Source organism: Athene cunicularia (genome assembly GCF_003259725.1).
Source record: "Athene cunicularia isolate RWA chromosome 3 unlocalized genomic scaffold, athCun1 chr3_part1, whole genome shotgun sequence".
Taxonomy (NCBI): Eukaryota; Metazoa; Chordata; class Aves; order Strigiformes; family Strigidae; genus Athene; species Athene cunicularia.
Genome location: NW_020799097.1, coordinates 118,643,408 through 118,664,153, shown reverse-complemented (window position 1 = coordinate 118,664,153; position 20,746 = coordinate 118,643,408). Strand labels below are relative to the sequence as shown.

The 20,746-nt window shown below is 36.4% G+C and overlaps 1 protein-coding gene across 1 annotated transcript in view; it reads right to left on the bottom strand.

Annotated features, from left to right (window-relative positions):
- Nucleotides 1-20,746, bottom strand: part of SLX4IP (SLX4 interacting protein) — a 76,884-nt gene that overhangs the window by 11,819 nt on the left and 44,319 nt on the right. The window contains exons 5-6 of the mRNA XM_026844979.1: nucleotides 7,238-7,315; nucleotides 4,434-4,522 (exon numbers count right to left, since the gene is read on the bottom strand). Of these exons, the coding sequence (XP_026700780.1) occupies nucleotides 4,434-4,522; nucleotides 7,238-7,315 (167 nt within the window). The remainder of the gene's footprint in view (nucleotides 1-4,433; nucleotides 4,523-7,237; nucleotides 7,316-20,746) is intronic.

Below are 20,746 nucleotides of genomic sequence, written 5' to 3'. Positions count from 1 at the left end.
TGTTTCCTGTAATGACTGAAAGAAATTGAGCATATTATTTGAAGACACATGAAAACGAGGTTTTATGAAATTTAAAAAAGGGTAATGAAATCAAAAACCATCAACAAGACAAGCGTTACAATAAATGTAACATTAATGTGTGTTTTGGATGTTACTTGCGAACCAGTGTAGCTATCACCTACTACCTAAGGGAGGGAGTCCAGCTGCATTCATCCAAATCCTGGCTGTGCACTCCTGAAACATTTTTCACGTCACAATAGGCAACTGCGGGAGTACAGGATGAGTTGGTTCAGTAAACTGACATGACAGGAAACTAATTCTCCAATAAAAAGCCGAGAAATTTCACAAATAAATTTATTTTAGCTGGATCAAGTCAATGAACTAATTCATTCTCAACTGAAGAATCACTTGCTCCATTGTAAGCAGAAAGGACAGGAATATGTCGAGCTAGAAGGGATGTGGACTGACCTTTTCAGTAGTAGTCCACCATTACAGTAGTTTAACTGTGATATATTTTTATATATTTATATATATATATATATATATATACACACACACACATACACACACAGAGTTCCATGCCAAGATTATTCACACTTATGCAGTGTGAACTGTGTAATTGTATTTCAGAGTTTCCTTCTTCCCCTACCCAATCTGATACAACTTAATAAAATGGTCTTTAAAGTATTTAACTAAATTTCACATAAAGTCACATAATATTTATATTTGTTATAAATATAAATATTATAAAATTCACATAATAATTACAAATTGCAGCTGAGAAAAGTTTTCATTCTGCCTTCCAACAGACACACTAATCCAGCAGCATATATACCCTAATGTTAAAAGTCTCCTGTTAATTACACCTAAGTTTACATGTTTTCACAAAAGAACCAGAAGCCCCTTCGCAGCATAACCATGTCACTTATGCTCTTAGGAGTTTTTTAAGAAAGAGAATTCTCCAATGTACCTGAAGTATGTTACGACACCATTTATAAAATCAGACATGCACGAATAAGATTAAATACTTTCCTTTCATTTATCTGTTGGGGATTTGAAAAGCAATGGGCATCTCTTGAGCACTTTTCTTCCCCCTTGTGTACCTACACAGGTATTTTTGTTCAGTTGGGGGTTTTTTAAGAGTAATATTCTGTTTGGAAAATAATCTTTATTTTTGTATAATATTCTCTGTAACTTAACAAGGCTCAGCAGAAAGAAGCCCTGAGATCTTTTAAATCAGGTCAGGCTCTCCTACTCCCCACTTTCTTTTTTGATTTCACATGAATGGTTATTTTAAATTTCCACTTTAATATCATGATTAGCTTAACCTCCTTCATGGTTTCCCTGCAACTGCTTCCTCTCATAGATTCTAGTATAAAGCTGATGTGGTTATCAATGAATACTCCATTGTTAGCATATTTTCAAATGCTCACAAGTCTCCAATAAGTCTTCCACCCATTTCCATTTCCACTGTTTCTTCAGATAACCCATTTCCATTTTTCCATTTTAGCTCTCTACATAATACTCATCAAGAAAATGTCGTCATTGACAAAGATGACTAATCTCTCCAGAGCTCTCATATATTTCCCTGGGTTTTCTCTTTTGCCATGTTCTCAAAACTTTCGCTTTTTTCAAGATAAAACTATTCAAGATTGCAAACATGGTTTGGCAAAACAGGAAACAATGGTTTTATGTTTAAACCTAGCATTAATCAGCCAGGCTATTCTTCTATCTTTTCCTTGAGACTTTCAATGTCTTTTCAATTACTTGCTGTATTGTTTCTTTAGTAGAGATTTCCCTTCTTCCAAAATGATTATTACTGCCTGCAGCCTGATTTTTAGATACGGCCACTAAATAGATTCTAGAAAATAGAAAATCATGCATCAATAGATTCTATTCTATTTTATTTCATCTCTACTGCTTAATAATGCTCTCAAATCTTTTATTTGTTTATGCTTAAAGCTAATCTGACAGAGACTGACTAAATCCACCTTTTCCTTGGTTTTCCAAGATGCATCACAGAAGGCCTCAAATTGCTTCTTTCAGCAACTGATGCTAAGGTTTGTGCTTGTGACTATCTCAAAAGCAATCTAATTATGATTTTTCCTAGGATGTGGGACATCAGAATTTAATTTCATACCTGGCTACATCCCTTGAAACTCCCAGTTTAAGCACAGTTTATTTCAGTGACACAGCCTAAAAGGCAGCGAAAAGGCAAAGAATAAAGTTCTGAAGACGGGGGAAGAAAGAGAAAGCTGCAGTGAGTTAAAGAAATGTGTATCAGGCTGACATGGAACTGGTTCCAAGTAATGGGAAAGCAGGGCATTGAGCCTGAGTTGTCTTGACAGAGCTCACGAATAAAAGCTTGACCCAAGCCATAAACTAGCATGAGAGCAGTTAAAAAAAAAATTAAAAATTAAATTGTTAAGTCTTGACTAAGTGAATCGCAGTGACATTCAGCAACACTGAGAAGTGACAAAGTCTCCCTTAATGTGTAGTCAACTACTTTTATAAAACACAGATAGGCCCTCAAAACCGAGGGTGTGAGCTGATTAAACGTTTAAAAGAACTTGCATGCAACATTATGAAATTATTCAAACCCAAACAACATACGGAGAAAAACAAAACATATGCCTCATTTTTAGCCCATGACAGAATACACTGGAGTATATCAACTGAAAGGTCTTCTGGGTGGTCTTTTGTAGTTTAGTTTAGAGTTCAAGCATACTCACTGCTAAATTGCATAGAGAAAAGTACACACACAAAGTGCAGATCCTTAGCCTTTACTTCTGGAGTGCCAAAAACTTGAAATTACCTCGCAGTGGCAATCACTCCCCCAGTTTGACAAAGTACTGAACTGGAGTATATGACAAATTCAGTACTAGCATGCTATAGAAATTCTGGATCAACAAAACAGTCTGGAGTGAACCCTTTGAGTTAGAGTGGTAAGAATTGAAAAGATACACAGAAACATTTTCTGAGGGTCTGTTCACTTCTTGTTAGTTCTTCAAATCAAGGAAGATGGCTTAGGGGTAACTTTATCTTAGTCTCTCCCATCAACATACTGCACTGACCATCCCAGCCAGTTCTATGCATGTATAAGGCAAACTCCCAAGACTTTCTTATTGATTAGGTTATCATCCCACTAAGAGATTGATTTATTTTTTAAAATGTAAGTCTTTAAACTCCCTTTTTAAACAACAAGGAGTGTCCACAGATCAAGATCAAATTTTGAAACAGTCAAGCTAGAGTCCACAGCATTGTATTTTTCATTTGTCTTCCCTTTACTAGACAGAATAGTATGAAAGAAACTAAAGAAAACTTCTCCTTTTATTTTTATGGAAAGATTAAAAACACCAAATAGGGGAATTGGATATCTCATAAGAGATACTTAAGTAAGAAAAAAGAAGATAATTATTTCTCAGTCAAAATGCAGAGACAGGATTTTGTAGTTAAAGCATCTAAGCAGCTTTCAAGACAATACTGAGAAAGTAGTAGTTTTCAAAAAAGCAAAGTACTTCTAAAGCAGTTATATATTTTTTTCTGAGAGAGAAAAACATTTGCTTGATCTTCTGACATTTAAGGGTAGTTACCAATCTAGGAATCAGGATAATAAAATGTGCTTTTAGTCTAATACATAAAACCACCCTGCTTGATTTAAAAAAAAATACTAAGTTGAACGAGTAGAAGAAAACCCTTTATTTCAAGGCTCAAACATACTTTAATACCTCTAAGGTAAACCACTAAAATAGAAATAGACCTCAGCATGTAATTCTGACTCTTTCTGTGAGCATAGAAGAGACTGCCTGCCCTATAGCAGGCCACCTGGGTCAATGTGAGTACTCCTGAGACAACCAGCAGTTAACCACAGCACAAAATCCATAAGCCTTTGACCCTGATAAAGCCTTCAGGATGACATATTTAAGCTGAATTGTTTATGGTATTTAACTACACACCAGTGCCTTTTACTCCATAAATGTTTGGTGGGATTTTTTTGCCCCAGCAGGGCTAGCACTGATCCATTTGAGTTGTTTTGCAGAACAAGTGCTAAGAAAACATACGAGAAACCTGTAGACATAAAAAACCGCCCCATTTATCATTTTGGAAAGTAAAATGTTACAAGGACAAAATATACAGGAAAAGAAGATCCTTAAAAACACAGTGCTAAAATCATACCTAGCTTTCTAAATACATGGTCTTTTTCTCTGAGCCTTATATGGTTCAGAAAATGCTGAGCTTCCAAAAATTCCCATTTTTGTCTGCTTCAGATTCACTTCTGGATGTCTTTTTGAATTCTTTGGCCCAACTGTTAATGTGACTTTCTGGTTCCAAGATGACAGTCACAAATACGTGAATAACTAAATCTCTATACAAACATTCATTTTACCACTATAAAATAAACCAGAAAACTTATAGAAGGGTTTTGTACATACCAATACACCACTTTCACATGTCCAAGCACTTGGATTAGATTCAAGTTTACTGACACAAACTATAAATCTGTCTGGAAACACACGTAGCTCTAGACAAAAAGAATTGAAAAGATTACAAAAATCATAACCATAATTCAAAACTACACACATCGACAACACATATACATGTTATTTTAGTAAACAAAAGACTTTATATTTTAAATTGCACACTAACTCACTTCATGCATTCCACTAATTTCTTACCTAATCTCTTCAACATCCCATCCCTCCTTTTGTTTTGCTTTTTTAAATCATTCTAAAAAAAAAAATCAGTAAGTCAGAGTAAATTTAGTTCCCAAGAGGATAGCCATAGCTGCAAATTAGTCCACCTGCACCCCTGGACAAATATACCAGACCGAACCAACAGACAAACCACTTAACCATGATTTCTTTTGTGCCATTCTAGTGATGAGTCTTTTCATCACAAAAGCTGTAAATTATGTTTGTAATACAGCACAATATATCCAATCAGAACTTGGCATAAAAACTCAGCATAAGGCGTTTCAAATTCTGACTGCAGTGATTTTTGAAGTCATTAAACAAATTGGTTAACTACTACAGAACTATGATGTTTTACCTAAGATCACATGGTTTGTTATGAACACAACAAAGTTTCTATTTACAAAGGATTAAAAATTGAAGGGTTCTCAGATTAGAATAGACAATACAAAGCTGTATTCAGTGCCTAGCATAGCTGGATATTTTGTTATTTTACATATCGAATTATTTCCAGATAGCTACCTTCATATTCTCAGCTCAGATTTTTTTTCTCCAGGTTTTTGGTTTGGTTTTCTAAAACGATAATTACTAATTTTTAAAGTTTGTTGTACTTCAAAACCAAGCCATAACACCCTATTTTCTGGAACAAGAAAGAGACAAGGCAAGCAGAAAAAAAACACAAGGTTGAACTCAGATTTTTCTGCTAGAACATTTCCTCCTCACAATGAATTGAGTATAGGCATAAGGGGCACAATTTGTCAGCAATGTTCAGGTCCCATATGGGTGGCTGCCTCTCTACAAGGTACTGCTGCTTCACCAACAGCATATTTCCATTAGTGTCTGACAAAGCCCTTCGAGCACATACCAGCAGCAACTTTTCTAGAGTCATTACAATGAAAGATGGGGACGTTGAAACAAATCACCTTGCCTTTGCCACTGGTTGAAAATGCAGACACAAAGACCTCAGATGCATCTGTATTGGCACAACAGCTTGTTAAGCTAATACAACTTCATAATGAACATAAGCCTTTCAAAACCCTTTCAGAAATATGAATTCTGTTAGCAAAAGGAATTATTCGTGTGGTGCTATGTCCAGATGATTCTTCAACTGCTTGTATCCTCAAGACTTGAAAAGCCACCCCTAAAGGTCTAGTCCAATAGCTTTCGAATTGCTAGCAGTCTACAGACATCTTCCAAATGGCCAACAAAAGAAAAGCTGGACAACTGCTGCAAGGACTGAATTTGGTATGTGGGATTCCACTAATAGCCTCTTAGGTAAGTTTACTTTAAATACTAAGTGAGCATCACCACTAAAAGTACACAACATTCTTCTTCTGTTAGGCTCAACATCTAGTTTTTGTTTGCAAAGTACTAGGTGTAACTTACAGAAAGGAAACATTGGTGCCAAATTATTTATTTTTTCAGCATATGTGCTTATTTTGTTATTTATTAGAGAGAAACCCAGCCAAATGAAGTTCCTTTCTTGTCAGGAACTTCACGTGGAAGCAAAGTTTTGACTGCAGCATCACAGGATCTCTTTTTGGCAGCACTAGTAGCACAAGTTTATTCCAGTTAGACATTTTCATTGTTAGATTTTATAACAATCTCACTTGCTGGCTAACAAAATTAAAGTATTTTTAGGTATTCATTGATGCTTAAAAAAAGCTCAAATTCAATACACAGAAACCAATGTTAAGTTACCAAAGCAGACACTCTGCTATTCTATTCTAACTATTCTTCCAGGAGGTTGGGAGAAGAAGTTTGATGAAATATTTAAAAACAACACTCTAATCAATATGGACACAGAAAACAACTACTTGACACTTTAAGAGAAATTTAAACATTTACAGACATAATGAATTCCTATAAAAATAAGAAATGCTTTCAAAATATCCATTCAATTATTCAATATTTTTAAGGGCACCTAATTGATTTATTCTATTTTTTTTAAACACGAAAAGCTCAACACAGTGATTGTTATAGCTACTTTTAATTGCTGTTGGTGGGACAGGATTGATATCACTTCCTCACAGGGCATCTTGGCTTGAGAAAACATGAAAAAAAAAATCTGGTCCAATGACATCACCTGTGTAAAGATTTTATAGCACTGAGGTGAATGAAAGCTTTTTCTTGCATACACTTGTACTGTACCGTTGATGTCACAAGACACTCGAGCAATAATGAAGTGATTCATACTGCAACCTCTGGTTAATTCACCCTGCAGAGACTCAGTAAAATGCTGAGTCTCATCATACTTACAGAATTTGGTGTGGCTTAGCTGATTACCCTGGGGCATGGCATATACAAATTTCAAATTAAGTTTAAAAAAAAAAAATCCATCACATATGTCAAGAAACACATCTCTCTTTTTTAGGAAACATACTCTGGGAGGAAAAAAAAACCAACCCAAAACCCAAAAGAAAACCAAGATCTGAAAGAAATTTTTATTAAATAGAACAAAATATGACAAAGTGTTAGTTTATGTTCCTTTATTTCTCCCAGAAGTGGAAAATTCCAAGTAACTCTATAAGAAACTGATTTCTTACCACGATAATGTTTCCCTACAGCACAACGGAGATTAACCCATCTCTTCATAAAGTAGGCAGTAATGTGAAAACTGCTGGCTGCAACATAAAGAGATAATAAGAAGTGTAAGGGTATCTTTGGCATTCTGGTCTCAAAGTGTTGCACATCTGAGAAGATAGGATTGAGAGAAATCATCATCAGCAGCTCAAAAATACAAAAGAGAAGGTAACTTTAAAGGAATATTTTTAAAATTAAATGGCTCATACTGATCTCAAGAAACTAGTATCTGAAGCAAGGGAAAAATCTAAACAAATTACTAACCACAAAATTTTGACATCCAACCACAGAAATAAATTTTATTCAATTAACTGATCAGAGGTGTCATCTGCTTCATAACCTGTTGTCACAGTCACTAGTCCAATAGGCTTAAGTACTATTCACTGTGATGTTTTCATACATATTCTACAAGAACATTACAGATGACCATTCACTTAACTGCCTTCTAGACAAAGGTGGCATACTCAAAGCTGAAAAATGTTAGCTATAAAAGGAAACAAACATACATAAAAGGTCTTAATTATCCACAATTCCATTGAATTAAGTGAGAAATGCATACTTTTCAACTCCTCAGTAGCTACAACTAGACAGAGATAGCCTGGCTAACCCAGCAGGTACCTGTAACATACACAGAGGCTTCTTCAGTTTCTATTCTTGAGAACAACAGAAATCCTTGTGCACCAGGAGCATAAGGAAAGGACAGAAAGGATTCTATTACGGCGAAGAGATTATTAGACTACGGCTAAGGAAATCAGCTTTTCCTCTTGTTCTACTTAAATTCCCAAATGACCCTGAGGAAATCAGTTAGGACTTGATTCATAGAGGTATTTAGCAACCACTGCAATTGAAAGAAGTTAGCATCTGAGACTCCTCCTCCATAGTCTCTCTGTACACCTCACTAAAATGAATGCGCAAACAAGGGTTAGTGGTATTTTCCCTAACTCTGATGGGTTTTGCAACACTTAAATTATTGTTGCTTCCAAGACCTTAGTCAGGTACCGTCGATGCAATTATCACAGAAAAATTCAAGTGCTACTGCTGTTCTTCTAATCTAACCATTTAAAAAGAAGGAAAGCTTGTCTGTTCCAGCCTCAGTCTCTACTGAGCAAGTGCTAAGGCATGCATTATTTCTGAGCATAAGTCCCACAATGCATGTCCTCTCCTGCACAGTCTACAACTCTCCTACTTCTACAAGATCTCCTGGAGCTCACCATCAAGTGCTGTTCCGCATCACCTCTCATTAAGAACTATAGTTATTGATCACAATCAATCCCTATGAAATTTATCAGTCATCTTTTTTTCTTCCCCTCAGGAAGATACCCAAAATTTTACTTCCCTTTAGAGATCAAGTCGTGGCAAGTTAAACCATCCCTTAAAAATGATGAGCACTAGAGAAAAATTTGGATGTAATCCACCAGCTTTATTAACTGTATACTTATGAGCACCATTAAAGAAAATTACTTTTAGCTATTTCCAGTTTGGCGTTCACAATTCTTTAGTATTGTTAGTAGAGTTAGCCAAATCAAAGAATTTGCCCTGTATATACATCAGTTATTAGTGTGATAATAGCATCTTTCACTGTGACCTCTGTAACACTGAAAAAGTAACATTCCTAAAAGGACAACTTTGCAAACAAATCTTCAGAGAGTCAATATTAAAAGTCTTTCCACTTCCATTTGTCTGGGATATTCCAAATGTATTTTTCTTGAGAGGAACTTAAAATGAAGAAGTTCTGCTTTTCACAAGGAAAAACACAATATTGCATTCCTGAAATCCTTTTATGAATCAGTGACATGTATATCTGTTTATTTTTCTTGCTATCCTGGTATTCTCTGACAGCTTATGTGTTTAATCATATTTGATTGGCTAATGGTCTGAACAAAATTTCAGATTCCTCTTAAAGGCCCTTGATCAGCTAGCTACTGTTCTCTGGAAGAGAACACCTACCTCAAATCCAAGAAAATAGATAATTACATAAGAAATCAAGACACCTCTACACTATTTTTGTAGTGTCAGCTCCGGCCTGAAAGTCTTCTATAGCCTTCAGAGGGAATTGCACCTGAGCTAATAAGGTCAGCCCAGAAGGACTAACACTAGAAAATAATTTGAGTGTCCATTACTACTTACTACTTGACTTTGCTGAAAAAGCCTGAAAAGATGATTTGCTGTCATTTATTGCTAACTGTGAGAAAATTAAGATGTATTACAGTCTGGATACCTGTATTTTGAAAATATCACACAGCCATGCTCATCAAACTTTCTGAAACCTCTTGTATGTGACATCTGACACAATCCACAGCCAGCTGGAGTTTGCAAAGCTTCCCTAGTTTTAAAGTTGCCAGAGTTACTGCAGTACTATAAAAATGGTGATATCCTCTTTCTGCTTCCTTCAAGAAAAATATATTATCCAATTAACCATTCTGCTTCATGAAATAAGAAACTTAAAAATAAGCCCCACAAGAAAGCCTTCTTATTCGACAACCTCATGCAACTTGCAGCTTCTTAAACTTTCTACACGGTTACTCAGCATGAGTCTAGGTCTGTTCTCAATTCCAGACTTGTCCACCATCAACACTAAATACTAGCACATACTAATGTTGGCTTTGGGCAAGCTGAGGACTATGCTGCAGGGAAGACAGCCAGTATATCCTCAGCAGGGACCAAAAGCTGCTGTTCATGATATCTGGAAGGAGGCACTGACTGATATGTACCAAATGATCCATCACTAGCTCCTTTTAAGCACACCATAGAAGTTTTAATCTCAAGCTACATACAGTGTTTTGCAGCCAGTAACAGAGTGAAAATTCACAGAGCTTAGGCTCAGCAAGTCCAGTTGGCCCAATCTTCAGTTTCCTCTTCATCATGTAATGTAGATAAAGCTCAACTTGTAGATTACCAACACAGAAGTAGAAATAAAATTGCTGTTAGTGATTGGGAGTTTTTCTTTCTTCAAAACTGCATACCTACATCATCAGATCCACAAGCAAACAAGAAAAAAAAACAAAAAACACACCACAAAACACTCCCACTAAACCCAACAAAATAAATAGATCCTAAAACCCATAATGTGACTGAATAAAAGTGGCTCTAGAAAAGCCACAGTACATTTTCAGCTGAAATACGCATCAGAGTGCTGCCTTTTAAGGGAATAGTAATTTGCCCTGCTTGTTATATTTCATAGTCCCACAACACCAAGAGGACATATCAGACACTGGCTCTTTACTGTAAGACTATCCAGCAACACTTGTTTTCCAAAGGAGTCACAGCCAAGCTGACTTGTGCTTCCAGAAGGCTGCCAAGAAGAGGCTGTGGTACAGAGTGAAGCAGTGGGAAGCCCTCTCCCACGGCTATTACGGACCATTCATCTGGGAGCCTGGGAAAATGCCTCTGAGCTGCTGAGTTATCTGGAGCAGCCTGGCAGGTGTTGACTTCCCAGCACAACCTGGCACCTGCACGGCTCTGTAACTAAATTCAGTCAAGTCTTCTCCAAAGCCACAGTACAAGCCTAAAAAAGCCAACTGCCCCCAAAACATTTCCATATCTGACAGGCACCTTTGTCTCATCACATAGTACTTTTACACCATCTTTAAAAAAACCCACCTCTTTTTCCTCCCAGTCTAGATGTTTCACATTTCTGGCAGGTTGTTCTGGATTAGGACTGCCTCTACTTTTAGAAAGTAGCAACAAAGTAAATCATTGCAACACACATATTAAAAAAAATTAGAGGATGACTTTCTTATGTTACAATGTGAAGTATATACATCGGTTCATCAGACTTTCTGAAACACTACATTGTACATTTAAAAATTAAAAATCTACATTTTGCTTATGCTAGATTATTCCACACAGATTAAACTGCACTAGTAATGTTTACAGTATATAGAGCTTTTCATCTTCAAAGTGCTCTACAGACATATTATTACACTACTTTTTAGCAGTCATATTTCTCCACTTAAAATTATTCACCACCAAATCCAAATTCCCGATTGTTTGCAAACAAAACAAAAAAGAACATTTTATTCCAAACCTACTGTTAATCATGCAGCTTTCCTCCCTCAAAACAAATGTTCACCTTTATAGCATGTGCTCCAGAGTAGGTAGCCATTTCTAATTTAGAAGAGATTCACAACCAAATGTTGGCATGTAAGTTTAAGTCCAAGTGTAAGATAGACCAGGGACAGCAGAAGGAAGACAACAGACACAAGAAGCTGTCAAGACTTCCTAAACCTTTTCTGGTGTTCAGCATGGGTACAGAATTTCTGTATCATTTCAGATACCAACACCAACACCACCACCCCCCCCCCAAAAAAGGGGGCAGTTAATGACAACAAGCATCTTCACCTATTGTAAATTTTTATACAATAGTGTCTTTCAGAACAACTTGAACAGCTCAGGATGGCATCCATTCTTTACGTCCATTCTGCCTTCAGCTCAAATAATTTTTAAATAATTTCAAAAAGTTTTCATTAGTTCAAGTGATAATCACAAGCAAGTACACAGGAAAATGTGTACTGATCAATGTAAAATAAAGTCGTAAAACTTGAAAAAAGTTTAATACCTAAGAAAAAAATGTTCAGGCCAACAAATTTATATACATAAATTATGGACTGAAAGAGAAAAATTACTTGGGTGCAGTACTGAGTGAGTATTGCTGCAGGGTCTGATCTTGCAAACTCTTATACCTGCAAATAAATTCAGCTTAAACCCAAGTATAGACAAAAACAGATTACTGATTTTTTTCACCATACTCTTTCACAATTTTATTAGTATTAGTGCTATTCTTCTATCTGCTAAATATTCTGAACGGGGACCAGTTGCCACCACAAATAGAGGTGAGAGATCTGTCCCATCTAGAATGGTGGGGATAAAGTTCAGTTCGTATCAGGGAGCAAGGTTCCTGACTGGAAGACAAACATTTAACCTTTATATGAATCTGATCAAGACACAATGAGCTACACCTAGCAGAATCCTCTCTGCTATCAGAACACTGATAACTGAACATGGCACACTGTTCAAAACCGTCAGAGTATGAACCATTAACAGTAAAACTGGGCTGAGCTGTTTTATGAAATCCAAGATCAGGGTTGTGGGGCTCTCCTCTAGCAGGAGAGGGATAGAATTCACTCCAAAATCTGAACTATACTGGCCAAACTAGATCCAGAATGCGGCATTTCTTAGCTTGCTTGTCATAGGTATTCTGGAGGAAAGAGCACGGAAGAAAAGCATCTATGAGACCATCTAGCTGCAAGATGAAAAATGTAACCAATAGAGGTCCTGAGAACACACTAGTTTTGAAGGAGAAAGACCATCCTTCATCCTCACTAATACTTGAGATGAAGAGGCAGGCTGATCCAGTCCTGGCAAACAGCTCTTAAGATACAGTCTGTCAATACCCATTCATAATGTATAAGCAATAATAGCTAGCACCACCTGCTAACACATTCAAGCAGATAAGCATAGAGCAATGTATATGATGGTCAGTGTACCATTATCACAGACAACTGCTTTCTAATAGGAGATAAGATTTGATTTCACCCTTTTGTGGATCTCAGGCTCAATGACCATATTATTAATTGCAGGTGAGGGGCTTTAACACATGAACTGAAAGCTGTTTATGAATCCTCACTGGTTTGAACATATAAACTGTATTCCAGAGGGCTTCTTTAACCACTGCAATGCGCCCCGCAACTGAAAGGCTGAGAAAGGGCATCTGTTGCTACCAGACAAACGGCAGAGAGAATTGGAAAACAAACCCTGTGGTAAATGCTGACAAGTCAGCAGCAGAGGAGAATCTAAAGTCTCTTTGAAGCAGCTCTATCACCATGAAAGAGAAGCTGAGTTTAAAACTGTCTGATGCCACATTTGCACATCAAGCTGAGCATCTCCCCCAAACTGCCCAGACATGGCTATATCCAAACAGAGCAATGTCACTTACATGTATCACTGAATTCCTCACAGTGATAAAAGGTAGAGTCTAGATAAAATGAAACACAGACACTATGATGGTGATAAGTTTGACTTGCAGGGCACTAGAGAATGCACAAAGTCACCTTTAAAGCACATGCCTCTTTCAAAAAATATGTCCTTTCAGCCTACTTGTCTCCGTTTTTTTCCTCAAGGATATCCATGAGCTCCATGAAATTTTTTTGATGCCATGAAATACTTGAAAGGGAGGATTTTGTATTTTAAAGGTCAAGAATCTCTACAAAGCAGTCTCTTCTTGCACAAAAAATCTTGACCAAAATGTGGAAATGAGCCTTTCAGAATTTAACAGACATGACTGGTTCCCCTTATTGTTCATTAGAACAACATAATTGTGGGTACCAGTACTATGATGCTGAAAGATTTTCAAGTAAAGTCAATCAAACCTTTCAAGGGTCTCCAGGCTCTATTTTTTTTTCCCTGGCAATAGGAAATAACTTCTACAAAACTTGTTCCCTGAGAGGAAAGGGTTTTAACGCTATAGCTCCCACATCTGACAAGACTTTCACCTTCTACCAATAACAAGGTCTCTAGGCAAGGGTCACTAGAAATGTCAGGACTATACTGCATCACACGGCTACAAAACCTATGGGTTTGGTGAAAAAAGCCTAACAGCTTGCCACTGGAGACATGATGGGAGAGAATGAGAGGGTAGTAGAAGGTATCTTCAGCAGAACTTAAAAAGATGGCATGAACGTGAAAAGGTAGTTTATTCAAAGCTGATCTTGATATATGGCAGCAATGAATTGTCTTGTCTTTCTTTTTTGAGGATTCCTGTTAGGATAGACCAGTGGAGCTAAGAGATAGATGTTGACGGTCATGACTCCTCTTTTCTTCTATTATCTAGAAGACACTTCAAAAGAAAGTGAGTTCTAAGAGACGTGTGTGAACTTGAACCAGCACGCGTTTCACACTGTTGTCTGAATACAACAAGTTGTGCCAGAGGTTCATGGGTTTTTGTCTTTTCACACAACAGACTTGTTAGGTTTTTATAACAACTCAGAATATAAGGACATTCTGAACCATAACAAATAAGTGGAAAGTCGCCACAATGGAGCTTTCTGTATTTTCTCTTTTTAATCACTGGCAAATGCCATAATTAAGTCAGCTGCTGAAAGGCTCTATTTCCAAACAAGTCTCAATCTCTTTCTCCTCTCACAAGCTCTGATGCAAAGAGGATACCACCAAAAAGACCAAGAACCACCCATAATTGTGATCATCTGATCAGTGCTACTCAGCTCTAGCAGTGAAACAGGTACTGGGTGTGGTACACAGAGCTGGAGACTGACTGCAAAATGGTTTGTAACAACCTGCTCGTTTTAGCTCACTCAAGAATGCGGTGTTGTAAGGGACCACTTGAATTACTCAGTTATCTTGAAGCTTCTAGCATAGCGTAACAGATGCTAAGTGCAAAGAAAATGACAAAACCCAACCTCTTTGTTAATATTAAATACCAAATTTAAGGTCTTGTATACAAAAGACTAAAAATGATAAGCCTGTCTCGTGCCCTGGGAAGACAACAGAAAAGAACACACAGGCATTGCCCATATCCTATGACACACACCTGTGCACATACACACAAAAAAAGAGAAAACTAAATAACTTAATTAAAAGAATAAGAGAAAGATACTCTGTAAACAAACACAAGATTGCCACCTTCTATAGTCTTTAAAGAGGCTTTGTCATTTAAGCAACTTCTCCATGGATTTGTACAGTGAGTATTTCACAGGTAAAATATTTTTCTCTGAATAAACGGCATTTGCCCTGCATTAGAACAGCTCTTATCTCTTCGAAGTTGGTGGAATACATCAAGTACTGTTACTATGCCCAAAGTGCATATTCAAGACTTCGCTGGACTTTTTTACTTCCTCTTTTCAAGTGAAAGTCTTTATTATTTACTGCACTGCTAAATTTTTATTTACTTCTATAAATTTTTAATAAATTATGGCCCAGGCTCTGCAAAGCTTTACTGCTGATGTTTATGGTCTGTCACTTGTGCCTTTGTAGTCAATAGAAATACTCAGTGTGTAATAAACACAATGTATCTAGTGCTTTCAGTAGTGAATCAAATGCATGTAACTGCTCTCACTGAACTACTTATGCAAAGAAAGTACAAACAGCTTTTTTCAGGAATTGGCCCTCCATCTCTATCTGGACAGATTTCTGTAAAGCCTTATAAAAATATTCCAAATATAAATAAACCCACAAAAATGTTTACAATTTTGAAAAAGCTGCATTTTCTCTCTATCATCATCACAGGATAATGAAAAAAAAATATTATTGCATCATATGGTAACTTGTAAAGTTTAAAAGAAATTCCTATTCATATTTAACCAATAAATTACACCCACAATTACTTCTAGTTATAATGAAAGTAGAAAGGACTCCAGTGTTCAACACATACCTACAATGATTTTTTTTTTTCTTAAAACATAGTGACAATTTTTGTTTTTCTTGGACTGCTGGTGATAGTTTGGGGACTTTTATACTGAGACTTCTAGGGAATGCAAGGGTTAAAGATGTGTAAAACAGATTTTCTCACAGTTTAAAGAGAGCAAAACAACACATTTAGGAAACCAGACAGCTAAAAGGTCAAAACGTTACACTTCCAGGTCAAACTTCTGGTTGCAATTAAGTAAATTCCTCTAAACATTTCTAGGGAAACCATATTTCTTTTAGGTTTTATTTCAAATCCCTATTCTTTCTTGCTTACATTGTAACCAAAACAATATTGTTCTCTTTAGAAAAATTTAATAAAGAGTACTTACTTAACTTTTCTTTTTAAAGGAACCTGACATTTCATCTCAAAATAAAAATAACATCCTTACTTTTTCCATCTCATTTAACATACATTTGAAGTAATGTCTTTAAAAAAAGGCAAAAGCAGCTATCAAACTTTTTTTTTTTTAAGTCTGCTTTTTCCCTTAGAAATCATATTTCTCTCTTCATCCACTTTCATTATCTGTATTTTCATAGTAGGGATTGGTTTGGGTTTTCTAGGGTTTTTCACTAAATCAAGCTATTTTGCCCCTCCCATGCAGTTACATGAAAACCCCTCAAACCTAAGTTGCTGCCAATGGTTCTGATTTAAATGCTTATGTTCCTGATAAAACAGCAATCTCATGTCTTCTATCACTGTCCAACAAGACTACCTGTCTCTAAAAACATAAGAATCTCTGCCCCAGTAACACACAGAGACTTCCAGAGTTTTTTCAGAAGTCCCAAACACACAGTCACAGCCTATCTGCACATGAACAAGCACAACAGGAATGCAGTGTACCTGGGCTTTGTAATCCAGGAGAGGTAGACCTGGTACCCATCTCAATAACACAACTCACTATGTATGTTAGCATGTGATATATGCAGTCGTAATGTACCCAAGCTGAAAAAAATCAAATCCTAAAGGCATATTCATACTACGTTAAAAATTTAGCCAGACACAAAACATATGACCAGATTCAGTCATTATCTGCAAGTGCTTTACTTCAGAGGAACACACACATTACGTGAAACTGCCTTCACTACCATATCTGTAGCATATTCCAGGCCACACAGTATTCAAGCTATCCCACACACATATTTGTAAAGGTCAGACAGCCAAGGAAAGTCAGGTCTATCATACTGACCAAATAATTTCTTCTTCTCTGGTATTTTTGACATTCCAACACAAGGAATTTAAGCATTAAATGCAGATTACAGAATCTATAAAATACTTCTAGCAGAAATCTCATTTGCCATGCTCATGAAGATTAGGAGAAGATAATTTAAAGTCAAACTTCTTATTCAAAAAATTTCAGATGAAACTGTGAGCACTGAAAAAACCTCCAAACCTATATGCTACCTATTCTAGCTGTGGCTAGTGCTCTAACAGGTCCATAGAAGCTGTACATTGATATCCTACCCTCTGCATTCCTGCTTCCAAGTGACTACGGAAGCTTTAAAAAAACTACACAGAGCACACAAGAAAGAGTACCTTCAAGAGGAACAGATGTTAAAAAGAAGAATCAGCCAGTCAAATAAGAAATGTTAAGCACTTTGGGATAGATTTTCAAAATCACTCCATGTGGATTCCAAAAATGCTAAATTCCCAACTGGGACAAACAGGTGCTAAGGGCTTTTTCAAAAAGTACCTGTATGTTCCCCTGGCTTAGATGATTAAAAATTATTCCACTTTTATATTTTCGAGTGAATATTAAATCAGAAATTAAAGGTGAAGTTCATCTTGCCTAACGTGCAACATTTGCAAACTAGTATCCTAAACTCCATTTTTAACTGATAATTAATTGCCTATTAACTTCTAGCCAGCTTTGATAAACTGACATAATTCCACTTCCACATACAATTAACAGATACTGACTTTTTGCCTAACTATATAATGAAAACTCCAAAGATAAACTTTAAATTCATGTGTCTTTGCATAAACTGAAAAACTAACAGCAAAATTATTATGCAGAAGTATTTGGATGCTATAGAAAGACCTTTATAGCTTAGATAGGTGTGTAAGATAGCAGCTGTCAATGTTTGTGCATGCAAACATCTTTTTTGCACACACACAGACCTCTTTCATAATTTTTTTTTCCCCCATAAAAGTAAAAAATTATATGGAAACAAGAGACAAAAGACCGAAACAAGAGAAAGAAAGATAATTAAGACAGACTATACTTAAAGGTTAGATGTCAAGGCTGTTTTCAACACCAAATTCTTTCTTTTCACAAAAATACACCAAGTTAAACAACTCTCCTGTTGTTTTAAATAAATGATATTTCTTTTCAATACAGTACTAACTATATAAAACACTTTATTAAGGGTATCTTTAAAATAAATGCACTATTTAGTTTCCTATCCAAGACCATAAATAAACTTCACACAGGAGCTGCAACCAGAGAAGCAGTAAAATAAGGACAACACATTGAACCCATCTGGTGCTGCAGCTGCACATGTCCCATGTAAGATGGGGATAGCAAATGCTAAAGTCTCTGCAAATATCAGTCTGATAATAGGAAGACAAAGGTAGATCCTTCAATCTAGAGAGTGCAGACCTTCCTCTGAGAATCTCTGAAACACACTGACTCTCTCTGACATACTAATGAGTTTTCAGTTTATAGTGCAGGCTTCTTCCAGAAAAGTACAATGATAAGAAAGGCCATACTGGGTAAGATCAAAGGTCCACGCACATAAATGCTCTGCATGTAAAAGTCGCTGGAAATGGCTACAAGGGGAGACTAAATACAAGAGCCAAGAGCATATGGTTATTTCCCCAATACTCTCCCAGACTCCAAGCACTCTCAACTTAGGCCTTTATTTGATGCTTTCTTGTTCCCAAGTTGGAAGACAATGAAAGAAGAAATGATTTCATAAATCTCTGTAGTGTTCCTCCAAATTCATACATTTTCCAGGCTGAAGAGACCTAGCACACTTAACTATTCCCTGTATTTCATTTGTTCCCTATATTGTATTTCCTCATCTTGAACCATTGTTGTGGCCCTTGGAGTTTTCCCCCATTCTATTGTATTATAACCAAAGGCAGGGGAGCAAAAAATAAAAAATCACTAAAAAGAAAATACCCAAACAGTGCATAAGTATAGGGGGTTTGTTCTTTTCAAGTATCCTCTACCACAAGGAAAGAACAAAACAAAATTCAGATATATAACCTTGATATAGAAGAAAAATGTTTTGGTGAAAAAAGATGCTTTTATTCCCCATTAGCTGACTGTAAAAAAATAGAAAAAAGTAATCTAAAGCAAATACAGGAAATATTAAGTACAAGATACTAATCAAAACATTTTTCATAAGTTATTGCTTAAGCTACTGCATATTTCAGGGAGCTATGAGGCTCTGCTGTCACAGACAGATGAATGTAAGTTTAAAGTTCACAAAGATCTGCAGGACTTGGCCACAAATCATAAATGAGTCCATAATGACGAAGCTGCAATATAATTCTTTTGAGACAGAAATTACAATGTGCAACTCCAGACTTCAAAGTTTGCTTAAAAGACTTCTGTCCCCCTCAGTCCCCTATGGCAGCTTATCTGCCATAGCTTACTTTCCCTCTGTTTGCACCCACCAAATTTTTGTGAGGTTGCTCTTTAAAAGCAAGGTAGGTGAAATGATTCCAGTTAAAACCAAACAAAACACTGTCTCAGAGCAGGGAAATAAAAGTTAACAGCTTGGAGGGCGGGAATGAATCAGTTTTGTTGCTACAGGATTGTAACATGGAACATACCCGATGAACATCTTACACAATTCATGTTCTACAGCAATAGTGAACATCCTAAAGCAAACTGGGCCAGTCTGAAGAGGGTGTTTTCCTTAAAAACATCATAATGTTCAAATTAAAATGCAAGGCCAAAACAGTTTGGAATATTTACCATCATGATTTATTGTATATTTTTTGTGTGCTTACAGAAGCCAAATAGTTTCATAAGCAACAGAAACGTATTTTGGTATGAAATTGCATCTCATGCATATTTTTATACTAAATAAGACATGAACTTTGACTCCAGATCTTTGTACAGCTGAACATAATAGCACTTGTAAGTCTTCCAGTGTTTCCTTTTAGTAAGCTTATCAGAAGTTAATGTCTAAAAATTGAATGTCTGGGACTTCTACCTGTTAAAAAAAGTTCAGTTAGTTTTGCAAAAAGCAATTGGGGGAAAAGATGGACAGACAAACACACACACACACACACACACACACACACACACACACACACACAGAGAAAACATGATCACAATAAGCCCCATTTCCTTAGAAAACTAGGCTAAAAATAAAAACATAAATATACACAATCCTAGAGAAAGCAGATAAAATCAAGCTGGGAGCTCACTGTGCCATGTGACAGCATGCTCTCTAATTATTTTCACTGTAGAAGAGACTGTACAATAAAAAGATCTGAAATCAGAGCAAAAATGTTCCACCCTCAAGCCAAGAAAAACAACAAGGATGCTAGGGAAGGAATGCAAAAAGATCTGAAAATTACTTGTAGGATAAACACAGTTCACTTTTTCCTCCCTCAAGATGGGGAAGAAGGTCAGTTTACAAGATAACTTCTTCCTTCCTTCCATTTCTAATGTGGACATTTCTACCTGCCATATTCTCTTTCCGAGTCCTCCTTTTTGTTTCCTCTGTGCCTATGTAAATTTTGTCGTCTTCCCTAATTGTCCACAGTCCTCCCTTTGTCATTCCCCTATATTTAATAGTTCCACTCAGTCCTCTTTATAGCCTCTTTTTACATAATTCTCATTGCTCTTAATCAGAAACAGCCACCTTCTGTGGAACATGAAATAACAGGCTCTGTTTTGAGCTTGCTTAAATCTACAGTAGGCAAGCATTACGACAGAATAGCATGCTTGACATCATCACTAAAAAACAGTACATGTTATTGAGCAGTGCAAGCCGCTCAAAGTGAAAATGTATAGCGCATGTATATATATATATATATCAAACATAAGTTCTAACCTTAAAGGTTATACATTACTAAAGTGTAGCAA